Source organism: Chlorocebus sabaeus, chromosome 7, assembly GCF_047675955.1.
Source record: "Chlorocebus sabaeus isolate Y175 chromosome 7, mChlSab1.0.hap1, whole genome shotgun sequence".
Taxonomy (NCBI): Eukaryota; Metazoa; Chordata; class Mammalia; order Primates; family Cercopithecidae; genus Chlorocebus; species Chlorocebus sabaeus.
The window spans coordinates 29706319-29725681 of NC_132910.1; the positions used below are offsets into that span (position 1 = coordinate 29706319).

Genomic DNA, 19363 nt, shown 5'->3' on the forward strand with positions numbered 1-19363 from the left:
GTTCTGTTTCACAACAGCATGCCTGACCCAGGTGAGGGGCCCCTGCTCAGGCTAGTTTCCCTCTTCTCTCCACACTGTTTTTGCTGCCGTCCCCAACCCACCACCATGCCTAGTGATGGGAGTCTGAAGCTCTCCTTTTTGTTTTTTAAGTGTTGCCACTGTTAGTGGGTTATGGATGTGCACAGGGAAAGGGATAGTAAAGTTACATACGCATCAGTCCTCTTATTAATATTGCCTCACTCATTCACTGGGTTCTGAAAGCTGGAAGAGAAAAGGCAGTATCTAGTTCTTTTAACAGTAGAATGGAGAAAAAGGGAAATATTGGCTATTTTATGTACTTTAATAAAGAAACAACTCTTAAACCTCTGCATGCAAATGGTGAGCCTTTTTTGATGTTTGAGGTGGGTTCACTTTTAGCCCTTTGTTACCAGAAGGCATCACAGTTTCCATTAGCAAAACTGGGGACCTGGGGGGCAATGCTCTGAAGAACTTCTTGGGGCCAAGACTTAAGTATCTCAGCTGAGTCCTTAGAACTTCTGGCCAGATTCAACTTAGCCCATTAAGTCAGAGGAGCAGCAGTGAGCTATGACCACCGCACTCCAGCCTGTGACAGAGCTAGACCCTTTCTCTCTTAAAGAAAACAAAAAGTTAGAGGAGAGACACAGTGAGCCAGCTGTGATTAGCAAGAGAGTAGAAGAGCCAGCTGGGATGCCCCATTTGGAAACATGTTCCACCTAAGAAAAAAGTGATAATATCAGAATCCCCACCACGTGCACTGATGTAACTGTGGGGGCAGTTGGGGGAGAGAAGACTAGGGTACAAGAAAACTTGAAAAGGACTCTCTAAACCTAGGAGGGGAGGCTTGGGAAAAATCTGCAATGCAGGAGACCAGATTCTTCTTTTGAACTCTTGAAAATTTTACTAAGTGTGACTAATTTAAAAGCCCAGAGCAATTTTTTTTTCTTAATAAGGTCTGTTTTTGCCTCTGGCTTTGGTTTTTCATACCATGTTTTCCTCTTCCTTCTTAAACTTTGTTTAGGCTCGAGAAGATGGCCTGACTGTCATTCAGCCTCATTCCCTCTCCTTTATAAACTCTGAGAGGCCAAGTGGAAAGATTGTCTACAATATCACTCTGCCTCTGCATCCAAATCAAGGTAAGATGTGTAGTAAATGATCTTTTGAGTGATATTATTATATTCTAGTTTTTGACCAGTCTTAATATCTCTGGAGTTTTGTCTGCTTGCATACATAGAGATATATTCATTGAGGTTTCAAGGAATACTAATTATTCATATTCCTTGCTCCTGTCTTCTAGTTTAGAACTAATTGAGAGAGAAAAAGACTGTGGTCTGAAGGAGATGAATGTGATGGCTTTGGCACTGACATATCATGCTGGATGGAGAACATACATGCTACTGGGTTGAGCTCCCCTCCCGTGTACTGGCAGAACTGGACACATAGGCATTGTCTCTGTAGGACCAGAGCCTGCCCTAGTGAGGTTATGACAGGGGAATGGACCAGAATGAGCATATGTTCAGGATAAGGAGTTCTGCCAGGTAGCCCAAAGGGGGCTGAGCCACACATATTCAGTTCCTTCCCCGATTGGATACATTGCTCCTCCTCCTATCTGGGAACATGGGAATGGGGAACTATAGTCAGAGGAGATTTGGGGCCCTGCCATCATGAATCCCCAACCTTTAGATCTCTTGACTTTGGGCTTAACTAATAAGCTTATGCCTGTGTTAGTCCATTTTCATATTGCTATAAAGAAATAACTGAAACTGGATAATTTATAAAGAAAAGAGGTTTAATTGGCTCATGGCTTCACAGGCTGTACAGGAAGCATGGATGGGGAGGCCTTGGGAAACTTACAATCATGGCAGAAGGTGAAGGGGAAGCAGGTACATCTTACATGGCCGGAACAGGAGGAAAGTGGGTGGGGGAGATGTCACACACTTTTAAACAACCAGATTTTGTTTAAAATCTCACTCCTTTGGGAGGCTGAGGCAGGTGGATCACGAGGTCAGGAGATCGAGACCATCCTGGCTAACAAGGTCAAACCCCGTCTCTACTAAAAAAAAAAAAAAAAAAAAAAAAAATACAAAAAATTAGCTGGGCATGGTGGTGGGCACCTGTAGTCCCAGCTACTTGGAAGGCTGAGGCAGGAGAATGGCATGAACTCAGGAGGCGGAGCTTACAGTGAGCTGAGATCACACCACTACACCTCCAGTCTGTGCGGCAGAGCAAGACTCCGTCTCAAAAAAAAAAAAAGAAAGAAAGAAAATCTCACTCACTCACTCACTCACTCACTCACTATCACCAGGACAGCACCCGGGGGGTGGTGTTAAACCATTAGAAACTGCACTTGTGATCCAGTCGCCTCCCACCAGACCCTGCCTCCAACATTGAGGATTACAATTGAACATGAGATTTGGGTGGGGACACAGATCCAAATGACATCAAGGTCCAAGAGAGGTGTGGCTGCTCCTCACAGAAAGAAGATCAGCTTCTGTTAAGGTAATTCTGCTTCCACATCTGGGACTTTTCTCCCAAGACTAACCACTGCCCCAAATGTAAGTTTCTCACATTATGAAATTCTCAACGAGAGAGAAAAGTCAAGAAATTAAATTCCATTATCCTTTTGAGAAAGTCCAAAGAAATTAAAAGTCTAAAAGTCATCTGCTAAGTCATAGCTAATGGTTCTCCCTACATTGCCAGAGTCGAGATGGAGCCCTTTCACACCAGCAGCCTGGGCTGTCTTCTGGAGAATGGTTGTTGCCCTCTCAACCCTGCAGAAGGTGAATTAGTTTGACATCAAGCTTCACACGTGCCCTCCTTTTAAGGAGTGAATAGGACGTGAGAAAAGATCACAGCATTAGTTCTATACCTGAAAAATTTAGAAACAACAGGCAAATCTGCAGCCCCTACAGCATTTATCACAAGCAGAGTGATAATTGCAAATTCAGTTCTTAGAATAATCAAGACCCATGTTACTGTAGCCAAAGATTATTGCAGAGTCTAAGGAGTTTCTGAAGGAAAGAGGTTAGATTGAGAAAAATCTTTTTACAGCCTCACCAGGAGGCCAATCTGTGCCAGTTTCTCAAGGACCTTTGAATTGAAACTCAACTGAGAGAATCTCTTAATTATGTTACCATGTATGTGACTTTTGGAAAATTAGCTGGTCTAGGCTATGGTAGGGGCAGTAGTGTGTGTGTGTGTATGTGTGTGTGTATATATATATATAAAGGAGAGTTTATTAAGTATTAACTCCCACAATCATAAGGTCCCACAATAGGCCATCTGCAACCTGAGGAGCAAGGAGAGGCAGTCTGAGTCCCAAAACTGAAGAGCTTAGAGTCTGATATTCAAGGGCCAGAAGCATCCAGCACAGGAGAAAGATGTAGGCTGGGAGGCTAAGCCAGTCTAGTCTTTTCATGTTTTTACACCTGCTTTATTTTTTAAACTTACATATTTATTTTTGAGATGGAGTTTCACTCTTGCCACCCAGGCTGGAGTGCAGTGGTACAATCTCGGCTCACTGCAACCTCCATCTCCTGGGTTCAAACGATTCTCATGCCTCCGCCTCTCTGGTAGCTGGGATTACAGGTGCATGCCACCATACCCTGCTAATTTTTGTAGTTTTAGTAGAGACAGGGTTTCACCATGTTGGCTAGGCCAGTCTTGAACTCCTGACCTCAGGTGATCCACTCACCTCAGCCTCCCAAGGTGCTGGGATTATGGGCATGAGTCATTATGCCCAGCCTCCCTGCCTTATATTCTAGCCATGCTGGCAGCTGATTAGATGGTGTCCACCCAGATTGAGGGTGGGTCTGCCTTTCCCAGACCACTGACTCAAATATTTATCTCCTTTGGCAACACCCTCACAGACACACCCAGGATCAATACTTTGCATCCTTCAATCAAGTTGATACTCAGTATTAACCATCACACTATGGTTTGTATTTAATGAATCCCAGTCAATACTCTTTTGGGTTTCAGATTTGCCCTTTTCTTAAATAACCAGAGAACGGCATACCAAGAGCAACCTGAGAACAGTCGGTTTCTGAAAGATGAAAGACTCCCACCAACAAGAAGAGCAGGCTCTATGGCTCTAGTCATTTAGTCAGCGATGAGAATTACTGTTGATGCTCATACCAACTCTCTTCCTCCCAGGTGTCATCGAGCACCGAGACCACCCTCACTCTCCTATCCGGTATTTCACGCAAGAGGATATTAACCAGGGCAAAGTCATGTACCGCCCTCCCCCGGCAGCACCCCACCTCCAGGAGCTCATGGCCTTCTCGTTTGCTGGTAATGCTCTCCTTTCTGCTTTGAGGCACCCAACTGCTCTCTGTGGCTCTACATGACAGGCTTGCCCTGAGTCTCCCGCAGTCCTCTGGACCATTTGGTGCCCCTACTTTGTAGCTATTCAAACTAGCTTGAGACCTGTCAGCCAATATGTAGCTTGGGCTCAGTTCCATCTTTTTATTTTTTCATTTATTCATGCATTCAGGCATACTTTCAATAAATCTTTATTTTGTGCCTCCTATGTGCCAATCACTGAACGAGGCCTTGGAGATATAGTGGCAAGCAAAAAGAGGTGTGGATTCTGCTCTTGGTGGTTTGAGCAGGTATAGGGAGAGAATTTGATAAATAACCCCAGGAATGAATGTTTAATTGCAGTCTGGGAGAAGAGCTCTGAGAAAGAGGGAGAAAGTTCAGTGGTGGAATTACACATAACCAGACCGACCTAGACTGAGAGCTCAGTGAAGATACTGGCAGTGAAAGGATGGGTAGAAGCTGATGAGGAAAACTGTGTTTCTTTGGATGGTCAGGAAAATGTCCCTGAAGGAAGGGCACCAGCCCCAGGTACAGGGGCCTGGGGAAGGAGAGAATGTGGTGTCTGTGTCTCTCAAATGTGAAGGGTCAGGCAGAGCAGGGATGCATCTGGTGGAAGAGACAGAGGTCACACCTGACAGACCCTCAAAGCTGGTAAGGATTTGGGTTGTTATCCCAACATCAAGAGGAACCCAGTGGAAGTTTTCAGGTACAGGGAACTAGGGAATGGCTTTTCATAAAAAACTCTTTGACTGCAGTGATGTCAATGGACTTGATGAGGAGGCCAGAGTGGATGGCACAAGGGTAAGGGGAGGCCAGTAAGGGTCCTGCAGTACCTCAGGGGAGGTTTCATGTAGACATGGGGCATGCAGGCAACCTCTTGGGATAAAACCAGTATTTGGTAAAAGACACCTTTTTAATGGAAGAGAAGACTGAATAGAAGAATAACTAAGTTTCTCATTAAAGCCAGTGTGTGTCCTTCCACGAAGCCCAGCATACCCTTAATCCCTGCCACCCTCTCTCTTCCCTTGATCTAGTCATCAAGGTTGTTGACCAGAAAGCAGGAGTTTTAAGTCCCTACCCTTAAATAATTTTTGCCTTTGACTATTCCAAAACTATCAGTGCCTATTTCTTTCTTTTTTTTTTTTTTTTTTGACAGAGTCTTGCTTTGTCACCCAGGTTGGAGTGCAGTGATGCAATCTCGGCTCACTGCAACTTCCGCCTGCTGGGTTCAAGCGATTCTCCTGCCTCAGCCTCCTGAGTAGCTGAGACTACAGATGAGTGCCGCCACTCCCAGCTAATTTTTGTATTTTTAGTAGAGACGGGGTTTCACCATATTTGTCAGGCTGGTCTTGAACTCCTGACCTTGCGATCCACCTGCCTCAGCCTCCCGAAGTGCTGGGATTACAGGCATAAGCCACCATGCCCAGCCACTGGTGCCTATTTCTTTATGATCTTTAAGGTGTATGTGCTACATAACACCATGAATACAGGATATTCTTTTTATACAGTTTATTCATACACAAAAGTGGTGATTTCTTATGGTGAATTGAACATGGTTTAAGTAATTTTAGACTTTTTTGATGATGGTAAACATTTAAAATGATATTTGCCATTATTTAATATAAGTTTAACCACCCAGAAAACAGTTAACTCCTCAATTAGATTGAAAATCTCTAACAGTGGGTATAGGCTTCCTCTTTAGTATCTGTACACAGTGTTTAGTAACAGGATAACTAATAGCCGTTGAAAATGTTCATGGGTCTGTAACCCCTGTGTTACAACTCGTACTTTATAAAAAACACGGGATATCCTGGGATTAGAAGGAAAGAAAATATGTCAGCCGTGGTTGAAGTCATCCACTAAACTCGCCCGAGTTCCTAGAACCTCTTCAGAGAGAGCAGAGTCCTGTGCTGTATAATCTATGGGATAAATGCTGTGAGATAAATCTCTCACATGGTTACAGTGTGTAAATCAATGTCTCGGCACCACTCAATTCTACAATGGAATTGACCCACCTGAGAGCCCTGTCAGTGATATATGGCTCACCCGCGTTCACTGATTTGTAGGATTTTATGTACTGATAAAATGGGTTCTGAATGAACGTATTATAAATCACGCTAACTGCTGTGATATAAAATTATTCCACTATGTGGTCCTTTTTGCTATTTAAAATTAATGTTGACACCATTAAATTCAACATAACATTAGCAAATGACCTGGTGGTCTTTCCTTAAATAAGAATAATTTACAGTAAGACATTCTTTACTTTCCTAACCTCTGCCCTTTATTTTATACCTTCCCTAGGTCTCTCTGACCCCCAAGTGTTTAATATACTGATTGTCTCTCTTACTCTTTCAGGTCTCCCAGAATCAGTGAAATTCCACTTCACAGGTAGAGATTCATCTCAATTTTATTAGAAAGTGAAATTTTTTCTTTCCTTATTGGTTCTTTCTTTTTGTTCTCATCATGATTATTTTTAGCTATTTTCTAAGAACTACTTAAAAATTGTAATTTTTCTTCTAAAACAAATTTCTTCTAAAATAAACAAATGGTTAGTTAAATAGTAATAGTTTATAGTCGTAGGAGAAAAAAATCTACCAAGGATGCTAAAAGTTAATGTTTAAGAGCCAGGCATGGTGACTCATGCCCATAGTCCAGCACTTTGGAAGGCTGAGGAGGGAGCATCACGGAGCCTAGGGGTTCAAGACCAGCCGGGACAACAATGCAAGACCTTGTCTATTAAAAAAAAAAAAAACTAATCTGGATGATGGGGGCATATGCCTGGAGTCCTAGCTACAGGAGGATACCTTGAGCCCAGGAGGTCAAGGCTGGAGTGAGCTATGACTACACTACTACACTGCAGCTTGGACAATAGTGAAACCCTATCTCAAGGAAAAAATGAAAAAGAAATTAATGTTTAAGCCCAATTTCAATGTGTCCTAATATCCATTGAAGAGTTAATAGTAATTAAGATCCTAAACCCTGCATCCAGATAACCTGGGGTTCAGCTTGTCTTGGGAAAGTTTCTTACATCTCTGTGCCTGAATGCCTCATTCATAAATGGGGATAATAATAATAATAAATGTAAAGCTCCAAGAATGATTGTTGCTACATAATCATTATTATCCTTAGCTAATAAACAGTAATTGTATGCAAATCTTGAATAGAGCCATTCATGGAATGCCTTGTTACTGGAGGGAAAAGGCTTACTACCCAGAGGCAAGTCGAGAAACTTGGGTGTGGAAGACCTCTGCATTCCTAGTTTTAGCTCATAGTGCAATAGAAGAAGGATGCCAAACAGCAAAAGCAGAGTCAGACCTGGTACCTATGCTTGGCCACATAGGATAAGTTTCTTTCGTGTTTAGGTCTAGAGTGAGGATGATTGACCATAAATAGCATCGTTAAGTTGCTGTTTAGATGGGATTGACTATTCCATTAGAATCAACCATCCATGCGCCCTGTTACATTTCATGGAGGGAAAAATATTAGCAGTAGAGTCTCCTCTCTGTAACTCCTAGCTCTTCCTTTCTTCTGTGAGGATTAAAAATCACACTTGAATCAATAGTAAATTTCAGTGTTGTGTTACTGTTGATATGAACCCAGTATCAGCTCATTTCTAGTCATAGGCCTCTACATAATTCATACAATCAGTAATGATATATAGCAGATTTTTATATTTTATAAAGCAATTTACAATAAAAATTGTCTTATTTAATTCTTATACCAATATTTTAAGGACATATATTATTTTGAGCATTTTAAACCTGAGGATACCAAAAGTTATTAAGAGTAGATAACCTGGCCGGGCGCAGTGGCTCATACCTATACTCCCAGCACTGTGGGAGGTGTGAGGAGGGAGGATTGCTTGAGCCCAGGCGTTCAAGACTAGCCCAGGCACATAATAATACTCCTTGTAGTCTCAACTACTCAGAAGGCTGAGGTGGGAGGATCACTTGAACTGGAGAGGTTGAGGCTGTAGTGAGCCATCATTGTGCCATTGCACTCCAGCTGGGTGACACAGTGAGACCCTGTCTCAAAAAAAAAAAAAAAGTAGATGATCTGCTCAGATTTCCATAGCAGGTAGACAGTAGAATCAGGATTTTAATACAAGTTTCTGACTTAGGACATGAGCATGGAATAGCTAGTTTGGTCTGACATGTATGTGTGTTGATTATGAAAAGTGAGTGTCATGGTAGTATGCCATTTTGGTTTCCAGTCCTCAACTCTTACCTGAAAGCTTGAGTAGGTGAAGGGTTAACAATTAACTTGTCTAGGACTTCAAGTTAAATGATCCTTGAACCTATTATACAGTCCCATGGGACTAGACCTTGGGCTGACCTTAAATTATCTTGCTTCTGCCAGAAGTTCCTTTTTTGTTGATTTTAAAGAAGAAAAACTCTTAGTATCTAGTAGAAAGCCATGTCCTTTAGGAGAGTTTTGTGAGAGAGAATTTTTAATTGGACAGTTAATGAAAAAGGCAGGAAAAAGCCCAAGAGCTGACATTAATTTGTAGAATGAAAGGGAACCACCATTTTGGTGAATCAGCTGACATGAGAAGGAAAGCTGATGTTCCCGAGACCTGACAGACTTGAAGACAAGTGCAGAAGCTCTAGAGAGTGGTTCTGAGCAAGGAACACACTTAGGGCAAGTGGCGCTCACAGGGGCATTTAGCCCAAAAAGGCATTTGCCTGTTTCTCAAAGAAATTAGAGACATTCCTTAAAGAGAGGCATAAATATGCATTTGCTGACATTTCAATTGGAAGTTTATATGATTGCTTGCAAAACCCTGTGCCCAAGTGATAGCTAGCTATGTAATATGCACCAGAAAATAGCTTTTTTCCACTTACTGACAGAGGCAAGAGTATGCCTTGGTCACACTAAACAGCTGTATGATGTGACCAAAGCTCTTTAATTTTGTACCTTTTCTCTCCTCATGTAAAATAAGGATGTTGAAAGCTTCCTAGACTTCCTCCCTGGTATGGTTTGAATGTCCCTTCCAAAACTCATGTTGACACTTAATCCTCAATATGGCAGTATTGAGAGGTGGGGCTTTTATAAGGTGATTGAAACCTAAGGGCTCTGCCCTTGTGAATGGTTTAATCATTAATGGATTAGTGGATTAATAGTTAATCACGGGGGGCGGGCAGAGCTAGTGGCTTTCTAAAAAGAGAATGAGAGACTTAAAATCCCAAGCTCAGCCTTCTCGCCACATAACTGCCTACACTGCCTCGTAACACTTCACTGAGTCCCCAACAGCCAGAAGGCTCTCACCAAATGTACCCCCTCAACCTTGGACTTCCCAGCCTTCGTATGTGAAAGAAATTCCTCTTCTCATAAATTACCCAGTTTTAGGTTTTCTGTTATAAGCAGCAGAAAATGGACTAAGACTCCTATTCAAAAATAAAACTAATGTAAAATGTAAAGTAAAATAAGATTGCATTTTGCGATTATTTCTTAAATTACAGGGACTTCAGAGAATCCTGAATCCACTAAAATTTATGAAAAAGTTTGTGTGCTTGTCACCAAATCCCCAATAATTAAGGACCATCTGTGCCTATTTTTAAAGACTTAGAGAGGAGATTGAACTTAAAGAAGCAATGACAATAATTTTGACACTTGTCTGAATAACCAGAACCATAAAACCTTCATTTTCACATGGATAATGTCGTCTCACCTTCAATAGGGCTGTTTCTGAACATCTCCAAGATGTGGAGTGTACCTTATAAAATGTAACCATATCTTTCAGATCTGTCTCAAGGAAAAGACAAATCTAAAACTTGAATAGAATCATTACTACAAGTCTCTGAGCAATGCTTGACTTTGTTTAAGCAAGATTCTTGCTGGCTTGTTACTAAGTCCAGAAGAAAGTGAGGAAGGAAACCAGTTTCTCATAACCAACCCATAGACAAGCTTATCACACATTTAAAATAATTGACAGTGCAGTTTTCTTAAAGTCCACTACAGATAAACACATTGATGAGTTGATGATGCAAATATCCCTCCAAAACTGGCTTTTAGGGAGAAGATAGGGTGTTAAGTTATGGAAAAGCAGAAATAAGCACCAAGGGTGAGGCAATTCTGCTCTCATGTTTCCCTCAGGGATGAGTGTTCATTTGGATGTCAAAAATCCAGGGAAATAAAATCTTAAGGTCACTGTTTTGCTCACTATTTATGGCATTGTGCCTCATGACCAAGTAAAAATGGATCTGCTTACTTCCAAACTAATGCCCTTAGAGACATTGCTATGGGTGTTGTCTGTCCTTTTAAAAAATATTCTTTTCTAATGAGACATAGACATGCCACTTCTAAAAAAGTTCATGAAAGAAAATATTTATTTGGAATATTAAGGGAATGAATTGAATCAAGTAATATTTCCATAATCAAAAGCCTTTACCAGTAGCATCTACAGGTGCAGATTTTGTATTACCTTCCTTTCCACTAACATTTATCAAGATCACCTTTTTTTGTGTAAGTAACTTCTTAGAATGATTTTGTTATTGTGGTTCTTTATCTTTTTTCTTATCCTTAGAAAAAGGAATAGCTTACAGTATCTTGCTTGCTTACTTTCTTCATTTGTAAGCATCTCTTCAAAGGTTAAAGTAGTGTAAAAAAGTTTCTAGCTACGTATTTGTGGAAACTGCCTGAAGATGACCAGACTACAAGTTGATTCGTGTGTGTGTGTGTGTGTGTGTCTCTGTGTGTGTGTGTGTGTCTCTGTGTGTGTGCATTTATCCTTTTTAGTTTCGGATGGAGAACACACAAGTCCAGAGATGGTCCTCACCATTCACTTACTTCCCAGTGATCAGCAACTGCCAGTGTTCCAGGTCACAGCCCCACGGCTGGTGGTCAGCCCAGGAGGCAGCACTTCTGTAGGTAAGAACTCGGAGCCTGATAGAAACATGGCTTTAGAAATGGGATCATATTGCTGCCCCTCTCCAAACCTCTTGATGGTTACCAAAAAAGCAAACTCCTCTTCCAGAAGTTGCCTGCATTCTTACCTGTATCCTTCTTCCTGCCCGTTTCTATGCAAACAGAAGCCACACAGAGAGAAGGAAATGAAGCCTTCAGAGGCCAGTGATCAGTGGAACGCAACACAGAACTGATTTTCTGGGAGTTTGCTTTGTTGCCATCACTAAAATATAAAGTAATAGAGCGGCGAGAAGAACATAGAGGGGAGCGGGATTTCAATGGTGGCTCTTGTTTCTATTTAGAAAGTGAAGAGTAGCGGGAGAAATGACAGGTCACAAGAAGCTTCAGAAGTTGTGAAGAACTAGAGTTGACCCAGTTATTTTGTACATAGGTATATGTACTAATTAGTGAATTTACTCTTTAGAAATGTATTCTTTTATCAAAAATATTTTACTAATAAACAGTAGTTTGTTTATTTTACTAATAAACAAAAACAGTAAAAGCCAGTTTTTGTTAGGTGTGTTCTACAGATCCTTATCCAGTTTCTACCTATGGGTTTTGGCCTAAAATTAATTATTACCAAACTTACAAATAAGTCACGTGTACAAGGACGACTGTCACTTTAACCCTACACCTCACCTTTGTGATCATTGCTCACTTTGTAGCTTTAGAAAAATAAGAAGGGACGAAACAATGAAATTCCAAACAGTTTATAGGAGGATTTTCTGGAAGAAAATCTAACCCAGCTGGTCAGGGCTGACCTAGCCGTGGGCTTCCTCTGTGCATGCTGTCATTTGTATGGAAGAAAAAAGGTGTTCTAAATTCAGAACTACCTTATGTGAACTTTTGGAAGAACCTACTTGCAGTGCAGGAATTGACTGCATTATCTGTTTTCACTCTTTTGTACCTGATTGGAATGAAGCAGTACTTTCTGATAACAATCAGATTATTCACAGTGTGACTCCTAGCCTGGCCTGTGGCTTTAATATATACAGAGTCTATCATCTTTAATGTATGCTTTCTCTCTCACCACGCTTCCTTCTCCTTGCTGTAGGACTTCAGGTGGTAGTAAGAGATGCTGAGACAGCACCTGAAGAACTCTTCTTTGAGCTTCGGAGACCTCCACAGCATGGTGTGCTCCTTAAGCACACAGCTGAGTTCCGAAGGCCGATGGCCACAGGTAGCTACACACTCTGTCACTGACCTGCTTGAAGGATTTTTTGCTCTACAATCAGTTGTATGTGTCTCAGACAAGAGCAAAGTGTCTTTGTGATACAGACAATGAGGAGCTTTTTCATTTTTGTGTGAGTTTCATTGGCTTTGATATTTGAGACTTCTTCCTGTTCCCACTTCCACCCCTGCCCCACACCTGCCCCTGGCCCCACCCTGAACACTGTGAAGCCAGTTCCTTAAACTATAGGTGAAATGGGTGATTTCTGAAAGTTGGAGTTAATGCATTCAAAGTGACACCATATGAGGGATCAGCTGCCACTTTCCTAGCACTGTTCATGGAGATGAATCTGTCTTAATTTGGTATGTAAATCTTCATAATATTTTTAGCGCTGTGACTTGATAGTGTTAACTACGTCTATCTTCATCTGTTAAAAAAAGGAACACATTTTTGAAGTATTGTCTATGAGATGTAACAGTGTGGTAATGGGATCAGCTTTTCAAAATAATTCTTATTGTGCTTCCTCTAATTATAAAAAATAATATATGTTCATTATTTAGAAGGCACAGAAAACCACAAAGGACACAAGTGTATCTAATTTTTTAATAGTCAGCTCTTATGCATTGAAGTGATTATTGTCCTTTTCAAAATACCCACCTCTGGATGCTATCTCTTCTTCCAACAATCTCTACTTTCTCAAAACCTTTGTATGATTCCTTTTAGAGATGCAGTAATCCATTCTCCTGAATATCACTGGTGGGCTAATCTTTGCCATTGATGGTAAATGGAATTTTAAAGAACAAGCAGTAAGCATTTGGGAGTCACAAAGGTAGACTCAAAAATTTACTGAACTAAAGAAATGTCATTAGAATAGATTTGAAACATTCCCAGGGAATTATTTTAGGAACATAACAGTCATTGTCTAATTTCTTTAACATTGCATTTAATCTGTATTTGTGCAGTTAACATATAAGATCTAAAGCTATTGGTAAAAAGTTAGTTTTATTACCTTTTTATGGACATAATGCCACCAGCACCAGTAAAATACATTAACATAGTGTTGAGACAGAAGGCTTAGAAGATGAATAGAGAGAATGAGTGAATTATTCAATCTCATTACATAGCACTAATTATTAGAACTAATAATCTATCAAAAGATAGAGTTGAATATAATATCCAAGAAGAGCAATTTCACAACTGTGTTCCGTGAGATCATTAGGGCTCATGGCACTAAGAGGCATTTCTCATAAAAAGGGTTCCATGAAGTTTGAGAAGCTTTAGTATTTATATACTAAAATGAAACCTGCTGTATAAAAAATATTTTAAATTTTATTGATTCACATTTTCCATAAAGGTATGTGAACTTGAACTTTTTTTTACATAATGCCTATCAAATTTATCATGAATTAGTACTCTAGAATGCACAGTTTAGGTTTCTAACTCCAAGTATATTTTTTCATTTTTAATTTTAAAAACTCCAAATAAAGCAAAGACTTCTTAAAGGTTCATCAAGTATAATTTATTTTCTTAACTTTTTCAAAAAATTTTCAGTATCAAGATAAGATTCCAAAGGAGCTGTCATAAATAATAGAGGCTTGTTCTTTATTTTTCTAGAAATAGGAATAATGACTGGATATTATAGAGGCAGATTTTAGCTCAATATACTTAAGAACTTAAAAATAAACCTAGAGCTGTCTTCAGTAGAATTAGCTACCTTGTAAAACAATGATCCTCCCACCTTGAAAAGTGTTAAAGGAGAAACTACCCTTTTTCAAGGGTGGTATAAAGGGAATCCTATAGTAGGTGAGTGATTGGATTAGCTTGTACCTCCCTAAGTTTATGACCCTATATGAACCTTAAAATCCTGAAAACAAAGGTGCTGTATAATGAAAAGCATTATTCCCAGAAGCAACTGGTTTGCAATTTGTTTCATTCTTGGAAGGTGACACTTTCACCTATGAGGATATTGAGAAAAATGCTCTGCAGTATATACATGATGGTTCCTCTGCCCGGGAAGACAGCATGGAGATCTCAGTCACAGATGGCCTCACGGTGACAATGCTGGAAGTGAGAGTAGAGGTGTCCCTGTCAGAAGACCAAGGGCCTCGACTGGCTGCTGGCTCCTCTCTAAGCATTACTGTTGCCAGTAAAAGCACAGCCATAATCACTAGGTCACACCTTGCTTACGTGGTAAGTTCTTCCATTTGCTCTACTTATTCTCCACCACACCTTCTGATGGGGCAGACTGGACAGCAACGCCATGGCTGAATATTTGGGGCAGCAGGTATATGGTCATGTAAAGAACCTTTTTCTCAACTTCCCTACCTTCTACTCTTAGGAGTAGTTACACTCTTTATCCTGCTTCTCCTAGTGTTTCATGAGCAGACAAGTGAATGAGAAAACACAATGGGTATGTGTAGGGATGGGTGATTGTCAACAGGAAAGGGGGCCAGTGTTGTAAAAGCCCAAGCCCCTATTGTTTAAGCTCCATCTATTATATTTCCAATGGGAAGTTTAGGAAAAGAACATTTTAGAGCTTATGTGATCAATGACTAATGGGTAATGATGTTTCACAGCCCCTGAGAGAAAGCCCATTTGTCATCAGTTTCTGTCTCAGGTCTAGTCTAGATGGAATGCTGAAAAATCCCTGCACAGTGCCTCTCTGTCAGATTTCCCAGCCAGTTCACTGACGCACCGTCCTTCTCATGCCCCACAAGAAGCAGTGTGATTGGGGGGCCAAGGAGAGGATCAAGGACTCGGGTTTGTTTCCCAGTCTGGCCCTGACTTTATAAGTGATCCTGAGTAATTAAACTCATCTTCTTCCTTTGATTCTACCTCAGGAGCTAAGGATAATGAGGATGATTAATTTTATTTTGCAGTTATGTATGTTGTAAGCAGATATGTGCTCTCTATGTAAACATAATAATGACTAGTTTTTACAATGCCTTGAAAGGAAGAATGATTATCTGAATGCTAATCATATTGAATTTTTCCTTTACTAATTTTAAAGTTCCAACCAATGACCTAGACTTTTATTTTTTTAATGCCATATACTTTTAAGTAACCCTTTTCTGGGCTGAAGAATCTCACTATAAAATGTAGTCCTGAATAGCAGCATGTAAGATCAAGCATTGGCCTGGGAACAATTGCTTTTACACAGATTTTCCCCTCAAATGATCCTTTCTTCAGTTATGGGAAAATGCATTCCACCCTAATTCTTCTCACGGGTCTACTCTAGTTTCAGAAAAGCTTTGATTTTGTTTTTTGTTTTTAATTGACAGGTGATTTTTACTGTAAGTTATGGTCTTCTGAATCTTTTGAAACTCATGAATTCATAAAAATGTATGAATTCAGATTTAATCAGTAGATCACCAAGGCTTGAAAAATGTTTCACCGTCCAAAATAGCGCTCCAGGAGCAGTTCCTGCCCATTAACTGCATATTATAAGCTGCACATCAAATTGCAAGCCTATTGGCAACTGAACATGTATTTTCAGAAATTGATTGAATGTGAATTTACCCACCAGAGCAGAAAAACTCCAAATGAACTATTCTAGCCTGCTAAAAGCATAGCATACATTTTGAAGACTTAGGTAGGTTATACACTAACTTGCTCTGAGGGTTGTAGAAGAATTTTGTACTAAGAGTCATGGGAAAACTTTTCCAGATATGCATAATTAGAAAGTTTTCCATGAACATCTAGAAAGATTGGAAAAACCATCTGAAATCCTAGTCACAAATGGGATAGAGTATAAAGATTTAGGAACAAATGAGTCTATTCTTAGTTTACGTGTTATTAACTGGAAGAGAGTGATACGATGTTGGAGGAGACAAAAAGGCGAAAGTTGGATTTTGTGTAATTTGCTTCTTAGCAGTGGTTTTATATATACAGTTTGCTGTGCACTGCGAGTAAACAGGAAAAGAATAGTATGGGTTCTGGAGTTAGAATGGATGGATCTTAATCCAAGCTCACCACTTACTAGCATCGTGACCCTTAGCAAGTTATTTAAACTCTCCAGGCCTCGGTTTTCTCATATGTAATACGGGGAGGATAAAATTAATCTTAAAACGGTAATAGCATTTCTATGAACCAGCCAAAAATAAAATTATTCAAAATATTATTCTGTGTATATTAACATTGCATATTACATACCTAAGAGTAAATGTAGCAAAAGTTATGTAACTTCTAGGGAAAATTGATGCTATGACTGACTATGTAGAAAAGAATCTCTTGACCAAAAGTATTAGAAAAAAAGGAGAATTTATCAAGGGGCCAGATATAAGATCAACAAACAGCCAGCATTTCTATATATAAACAAGAAAAGAAAAAAGCCAGTAAATGTAACTAAAAAGATCTTACCATAATAACATTAAGAAAAAAGCATATCCCTTGGTCTAAATCTAGCAAAAACCGGCAGTATTTTTACAGGAAAATTATAACACTTAATTGACAGACATTTAAAATGTATTAAATAAATGAAAAGATATGCCATATTCATGAGTAGAAACATTTAATACTGAAAAGGCATCAGTTCCCTCGCCAAACAATCTTTCAATTCAATTCAGTTCCAATCAAAAGCCTAATGGACTTTTTATGGATCTTAGTAAGCTGATTCTAAAATATGTAAGAAAGAACACCAGCCTGGACAACATGGCAAGACCCTGTCTCTACAAAAATACAAAAATTATCCAAGCATGTTAGCTCATGCCTGTAGTCCCAGCTACTTGGGGGCTGAAGTGGGAGGATTGCTTGAGCCCAGGAGGTTGAGGCTGCAGTGAGCCTTGGTTGGACCACTATACTCTGCACTTGCTCCAGGGTGGATGACAGAGCAAGCCCCTGTCTCAAAAACAAACAAACAATCAAACAAAAACAAATGATGAATATTCTGAAAAACAATAGTAGGCAGGCAAAGGGGTTTACCTTACCAGATACCAACATGTATTAAATATACAGCGTTTAAAATAGTGTAGCAGAGGAATATATTAGACAATCCAAAAGCAGACTCACACATGGAACTGTAATACAAAACAGAGATGCTAGCTGGGCGCGGTGGCTCATGCCTGTAATCTCAGCACTTTGGAAGGACGAGGCATGTAGATCTTTTGAGGTCAGGAGTTTGAGATAAGCCTGGGAACACGGTGAAATGCTGTCTCTACTAAAAATACAAAAATTAACCTGGTGTCGTGGTGTGCGACTATAATCCCAGTACTCAGAAGGCTAAGGCATGAGAATAGCTTGAACCCAAAAGGTGGAGGTTGCAGTGAGCCAAGATCACACCACTGCACTCCAGCCTTGGCAACAGAGTGAGACTCTGTCTCAGGAAAACAAAAACAAAAACAAAAAAAAAACAGCAATAGTAAGCCAGAGCAGTGGAAATAGGAGAAACTCTTTAAAACATGGATCTGCACAAAATGATTATATGTGACAAAAAAAGGAATTTGTACACTGCTTCACACTGTATGCAGATGTTAACTCCAGACAGATGAAGTACTGAAAAACCATAAGTAAAATTTTATAAATCTTTGTAGAATATAAGTGAATTTTGGGGGGATATTAAGGAAGGGCAGAACATCTTAAACTAGAAACAAAAAGGTCTAACTATAAAAGATTGGTACATTTTACTATATTAAAAATTAAATTTGTGTTCATCAAAACACACCATAAAGGCAGCAAACAGGCCAGTTACAAATGGGAAAACAATATTTGCAAAATATATAACCAAAAATAACAAAGGAAATATAACACTCCTGCAGATCAAGAAGAGAAAGATAATCGAGTAGAAAAATAAGCAAGAGACATGAACAGGAATTCCACAGAAGAGGAACCCGGGTGGTCAATAAACGTGTGAAGAGATATTCACCTTCATTAGTGGTCAGGGAAAGCATATTAAAACCATATACCATTTTATACCAAGTATGGGGAAGACAATGGATTCACAGGATGTTCTTTACTTTGCTGATGGGAGTGTAAACTGAATCAACCACTTTGGGAAGGAATTTGGTATTACCATGTGAAGATAATTATTCATATAACCTAACCATTCGATTCCTAGATTACTAACCAAGAGAAACTTTCACATACACAGCAAAGAACTTGTGCAAGAATGTTCATAGCACTATTTGTAACAGTGAAAATATTGAAACAAACCAAATGCCCACCACAAGATAATGGATAGCTTGTGGTCTACCGACTTGACAGAATATTAGCAAACCTCAAAACGGATGAATTATAGTGACGTCCAACAATATAAATGGATCTTAACAGTCTAATATTGAGTTTAAAAAATAAATTGCAAAACAGTAAAGTCAACTTCATATTTCTAAGTTAAAGAAACTAAAAATATGTATTCTGTGGTAATACATCGAGCTATTTTTAAAAATTCAAGAAAATAAGAAACAAGATTTAGGGTGATGGGAGGCCCTGAGACAGGAAGAAGGGCCACATACATAAAATGTTAGTTATTCTCAAAGCTCTAGTCCTTGTGTTGAGTGGTGGGTTCATTGATGTAAAAATAATAAAAAGAAAATGAAAAAATAAATTAATACAAAAGGGATAAGAAGGTCTTTGAACAGAAAAGTTACATGAGAACAAGGTCTGTATTCTTATGCATTTTTTGTACCTCCAATATCTGGGATATCTTAAAATAGTGATTTTCTTTAAATCATGACAGTACTTTCAGGAAAAAAGTCTAGCTGATTTCCCACTTTTTCAAACCTAGCAGTTACATGAGATTTGGAATACATAGTAAGATATACCTGCCATGAAATAAAGCAGTGTTTTGGTCAAATTTGTCCATGTGAAATTTAGAAGTTATCCATTCTAACTAGGAGCCAGGAGCTTTGTCCTTGTAGTTTATCAGCAATTCAGAAGACAACACCTTAAAACTCTTTTTAAAAGTCTCTCTCAGAGGGAATGCACAGTAATATTAGGAAGCAGTCTTTT

At 39.5% G+C, this 19363-nt stretch overlaps 1 protein-coding gene across 2 annotated transcripts in view; it reads left to right on the forward strand.

Moving 5' to 3' along the window:
• Window positions 1–19363, forward strand: part of FRAS1 (Fraser extracellular matrix complex subunit 1) — a 461113-nt gene that overhangs the window by 320864 nt on the left and 120886 nt on the right. For both annotated transcript variants that reach the window (XM_073017428.1, XM_073017427.1), the window contains exons 33-38: window positions 1040–1154; window positions 4174–4311; window positions 6700–6732; window positions 11083–11214; window positions 12305–12430; window positions 14364–14611. In XM_073017428.1, the coding sequence (XP_072873529.1) occupies window positions 1040–1154; window positions 4174–4311; window positions 6700–6732; window positions 11083–11214; window positions 12305–12430; window positions 14364–14611 (792 nt within the window). The remainder of the gene's footprint in view (window positions 1–1039; window positions 1155–4173; window positions 4312–6699; window positions 6733–11082; window positions 11215–12304; window positions 12431–14363; window positions 14612–19363) is intronic.